The sequence below is a fragment of the Piliocolobus tephrosceles genome, chromosome 19 (genome assembly GCF_002776525.5).
Source record: "Piliocolobus tephrosceles isolate RC106 chromosome 19, ASM277652v3, whole genome shotgun sequence".
In the NCBI taxonomy this organism is placed as follows: domain Eukaryota; kingdom Metazoa; phylum Chordata; class Mammalia; order Primates; family Cercopithecidae; genus Piliocolobus; species Piliocolobus tephrosceles.
Genome location: NC_045452.1, coordinates 32,652,057 through 32,656,835, shown reverse-complemented (window position 1 = coordinate 32,656,835; position 4,779 = coordinate 32,652,057). Strand labels below are relative to the sequence as shown.

Sequence of the window (4,779 nt, the reverse complement as noted above, 5' to 3'; positions counted from 1 at the left end):
AGGAAGGAAGGAGGGAGGGAGGGAGGAAAGAAAGAGAAAAAAAGAAAAAGAAAGAAAGAGCAAGCGGGAGGGAGGGAGGAAGGAAGGAAGATAGAGCTTTATATTAAGCCACTGAGATTTTGAGTTTTACATGACAGAGTAGTTGGTGTTTCCTCAGCTGATAAAGGAGGGGAGCTCCAGGAGCCTGCCCTGGGCTTCCCACCTTGAGAGCCCTTCTCTGAGTCAGCAGAGCATGTGCACACTGGCCAGCTGCTCAGAATTTCTACTTAAATAACATATTTGAGAACTGGGGAGATGGACGGGCACAGTGGCTCACACCTGTAATCCCAGCACTTTGGGAGGCTAAGGTGGGCAGACTGCTTGAGCTCAGGAGTATGAGACAAGCCTGAGCAACACAGGCTCTATAAAAAATTTTAAAATTAGCTAGGCGTGGTTCGTGCCTGTAGTCCCAGCTACTCAGGAGGCTGAGGTGGGAGGATCGCTTGAGGTCAAGGTCGAGGCTGCAGTGAGTCGTGTCTGTGTCACTGCATTCCAGTCTGGGTGACAGAGCGAGACTCTGTCTCAGAAAGGAAAGAAAAAAGACAACTGGGGAAATTAACACAAGATGGATTCGCACACCCCCACGGTGTCCATTGTGCGACGGACTGTGACCCAGAAGCATGTCTCACTTGACCCCAAAGCCCTCCTCTGACCAAGGACTGTGGAGACATCACAGTGCCTGGGAAGAGGCGTCAGCTCAGACCCAGTGCCCAGCAATCCCTGAGAGCCTGGGCGTCCCTTCCTCCAGGACACAGCCATCCTGCCAAGGCCTTCGCCTCCCTTCAGGGGAGCCTGGGGGAAGCCATCCACAGCCTTGGGTGTTTCCGTCGATGTGTCCCTCTAGCAGAGGGTCTGGGAATGACTCACATCCAGGAATTGCAAGAGGAACTTCAAACCCCCTGCCCTGTGAGCAAGCCCAGGCCTGAGACCCAGGGTTTTTCCACCACTGCTGCCCCTTCACCCCTGTGCTGCCCTCTGCTTTTGTCCTGGAGGGCAACTCCTTGGCAAATGAGTCCAAGGTCTGTGAGGCCACCACTCTGCCTGCCCAGCACAGTGACCTCGCCTGCCCGGCTGACCATGTGACCTCAGCCCACCCAAGGTCTCCTCACTTGTTTCCTGGCAGCATTGTCCCGTTCATCCCCAGCAGCCTTCCGAGAGTTTGCTCAGGATGCTGTCACTCCCCTCCCCACTTCACAGTATGCCCCTTAACGTCTTGGTGAGGGTGTCCTGCAGGCCATCTCACGGGACAGTTAGGGGATGGCAGAGCAGGTGAAGCACGATCCATTCTTGTCTCCTTCAGGCTTTGGATGCCTTTTCCCCCGTAAACCAAGGAGTTTCTAGTATGTTACCTTCATTCCCCTGGGCTGCATGGGCCTTGGTTTTAAGAACCAGAGCACAAGCAGTCCCCTCCCAGACAACCCACCAGCCCTTCCAATCCAGGACCTGTGGTGATTGCCTCCATTCCACATGATTTAGGATCATTTTCCTCCAACACCCATTCCTCTGGACTTGGCTGAATGAGATTTGCAAAATGGTGCAATGAGTTTGGTGTCTGTTGTCTCTTCCTGGGTTAACGTTCCCCTGCCCTGCCCTGAAAGACTGGACTATGACCTACTCATGGGTTCACCCCACAGACCTTGTGTTCCTTGAGCTCTTGGACCTGTGCAATGATGGCTGCCTCTCCTCCCATCATGGCCAGATCTGCCATGGGCTTTGCACTGGGGAGGTCTTGGCTGCCACAGACACCAGTTCTGGAGGCTGCTCTCTGCAGCCATTTCAGGACATAGATCTGCTTTAGAAGAGCTTCCTTCTGGGCTCCGCCTAATTCCTTGAAAGCACTGGAAAAGCCGAGCGCAGTGGCTCACAACTGTAATCCCAGCACTTTGAGAGGCCGAGGTGGGCAGATCACGAGGTCAGGAGTTCAAGACCAGCCTCACCAACGTGGTGAAACCCCATCTCCACTAAATATACAAAAATTAGCCAGGTGTGGTGGCACGTGCCTGTAATCCCAGCTACTCGGGAGGCTAAGGCAGGAGAATCACTTGAACCCAGGAGGAAGAGGTTGTATTGAGCCAAGATCGTGCCACTGCACTCCAGCCTGGGCAACAGAGTGAGACTCTGTCTCAAAAACAAAAAATAAAAATAAAGAAACCACTGGAAAAGAACGTGATCAGTGCAGATCTTCCTTCTGAAAACAAACTGGCATGTCTGGGCTGGGCAAGGTGGCTGAAACCTGTAGTCCCAGCACCTTGGGAGGCCGAGGCAGGCAGATGGCTTGAACCCAGGAGTTCAAGATCACCCTGGGCAACACAGTGAAACCCCATCTCTACTAAAAATACAAAACATTAGCCAGGCTTGGTGGCCCATACCTGTGCAGTCCCAGCTATCTGGGAGGCTGACGTGGGAGGATCGTCTGAGCCCAGGAAGTCGAGGCTGCAGTGAGCTGAGATTGTGCCATTGCACTCCAGCCTGGGCGACACAGCAAGACCCTATCTCAAAAAAAGGAAGCTGGGTGCAATGGCTCACACCTGTAATTCCAGCACTTTGGGAGGTCGAGGCAGGCGGATTACTTGAGGACAGGAGTTTGCGACCAGCCTGGCCAACATGGTGACACCCCGTCTCTACTAAAAGTATAAAAATTAGCAGGGAGTGGTGGCACGCACCTGTAGTCCCTGTTACTTGGGCAGCTGAGGCAGGAGAATGACTTGAACCCAGGAGGCAGAGGTTGCAGTGAGCTGTGATCGCATCACTGCACTCCAGCCTGAGTGACTGAGACTCTTTCTCCAAAAAATAAAATATATATATTTTTTTGTTTTGAGATGGAGTTTCACTTGACTCTCCTGCCTCAACCTCCCGAGCAGCTGGGATTACAGGCACCCGTCACCACTCCCGGCTAATGTTGTATTCTTAGTAGAGACGGGGTTTCTCCATGTTGGTCAGGTTGGTCTCAAACTCCCAACTTCAAGTGATCCGCCCATCTTGGCCTCCTAAAGTATTGGGATTCCATGCATGAGCCACCGTGTCCAGCCAAAATAAAATTTAGAAAGAAAGAAAGAAAGAAAGAAAGGAAGAGAGAGAGAGAAAAAGTAGCATTCCTGATAAAATGGTAATTTTGTGAACTGTTGGGCTTGCTTTTGGGCACCCACCCAGCGGACAACTGTCACTCACAGGCCAAGTGACCTGTAACCACAGGTTGTTTCTGTGTCGAGGCTGATAGTGGTTCTTGTTCCTTCCCTCAGTGAATCTTCAAAGGGGTCCCATCAGGGCCTTCACCTTGCACATGAGACTATAACAAAGCCTGACCCTTGGTCGTAACTCACCTGAAAAGTTGTCGTCAGCAGTCTTACAGTCTCCTCACCCAAATAATCCCTATCAGGCCTCAGGTCTCAGCTAAATGCCCCCTTCTCTGGCAGAACCCCCTGTCTGGAGGTTCTCATGGCCTGACCCAGTACCACCCATCACTGCATAATGACAGTAACCATAACAACAACACCGGTGTGCCACATGCAGCCCTCGCTAAGCATCTGGCTCATGTTGATGCATTTACCCCTCCCACCAACACAGTGAAGTAGGTACTCTCAGAGGCATTTGAACCAGAGCAGCTCCATCGTGAATAGGGGCTGTGTAAAATAAGGCTGAGACCTACTGGGCTGCATTTCCAGATGATAAGGCATTCTAAGTCACAGGATGAGATAGGAGATGACACAAGAATACAGTTAAGAAAGACCTCCCTGGCCGGGTGCAGTGGCTCACGCCTGTAATCCCAGCACTTTGGGAGGCTGAGACGGGCAGATCACGAGGTCAGGAGATCAAGACCATCCTGGCTAACACTGTGAAACCCCGTCTCTACTAAAAATACAAAAAATTAGCCGGGCGTGGTAGCGGGCGCCTGTGGTCCCAGCTACTTGGGAGGCTGAGGCAGGAGAATGGCATGGACCTGGGAGGCAGAGTTTGCAGTGAGCCGAGATCGTGCCACTGCACTCCAGCCTGGGTGACAGAGCGAGACTCTGTCTCAAAGAAAAAAAAAAATTAGCCAGGCCTGGTGGCACACACCTGTAGTCCCAGGTACTTGGGAGGCTGAGGCAGGAGAATCACTTGAACCTGGGAAGCAAGGTTTCAGTGAGCCAAGATCATGCCACTGCACACCAGCCTGGTGACAGAGTGAGACTCTATCTAAAAAAAAGAAAAAGAGAAAGAAAAATGGGGGAAACCAGAAGAAAAAAATTGAAAACATTATTTTGAAGACTTGTAGCCAAGAAAAATTAGAATTCTGTTCAGACTGTAGAAAATAATAAAAATTGAAAAACATTAGGCAAGACTAGAATCTAACAACAGGTGTACTATAGGTTTTGAAACATAATTTTTCTCTCTCCAGTTTCCCATTTTTACTAAAGACAAATCATGGTGAGATTGATTTGCTCTATTGTACTTGGCCTGATTCTTTGTATACAGTGTGGCAAGAATAATTTTTTTTTTTTTTTTTTTTTTTTGAGACGGAGTCTTGCTCTGTCGCCCGGGCTGGAGTGCTGTGGCCGAATCTCAGCTCACTGCAAGCTCCGCCTCCCGGGTTTACGCCATTCTCCTGCCTCAGCCTCCGGAGTAGCTGGGACTACAGGCGCCCGCCACCTCGCCCGGCTAGTTTTTTGTATTTTTAGTAGAGACGGGGTTTCACCGTGTTAGCCAGGATGGTCTCGATCTCCTGACCTTGTGATCCGCCCGTCTCGGCCTCCCAAAGTGCTG

The 4,779-nt window shown here is 51.1% G+C and overlaps 1 protein-coding gene across 1 annotated transcript in view; it reads right to left on the bottom strand.

Moving 5' to 3' along the window:
* LOC113219908 (SH3 and multiple ankyrin repeat domains protein 3) overlaps positions 1-1,747 on the bottom strand; it is a 40,357-nt gene extending 38,610 nt beyond the window's left edge. The window contains exon 1 of the mRNA XM_031934596.1: positions 1,676-1,747. Within this exon, the coding sequence (XP_031790456.1) occupies positions 1,676-1,747 (72 nt within the window). The remainder of the gene's footprint in view (positions 1-1,675) is intronic.
* Between the last annotated feature and the right edge of the window lie 3,032 nt (positions 1,748-4,779).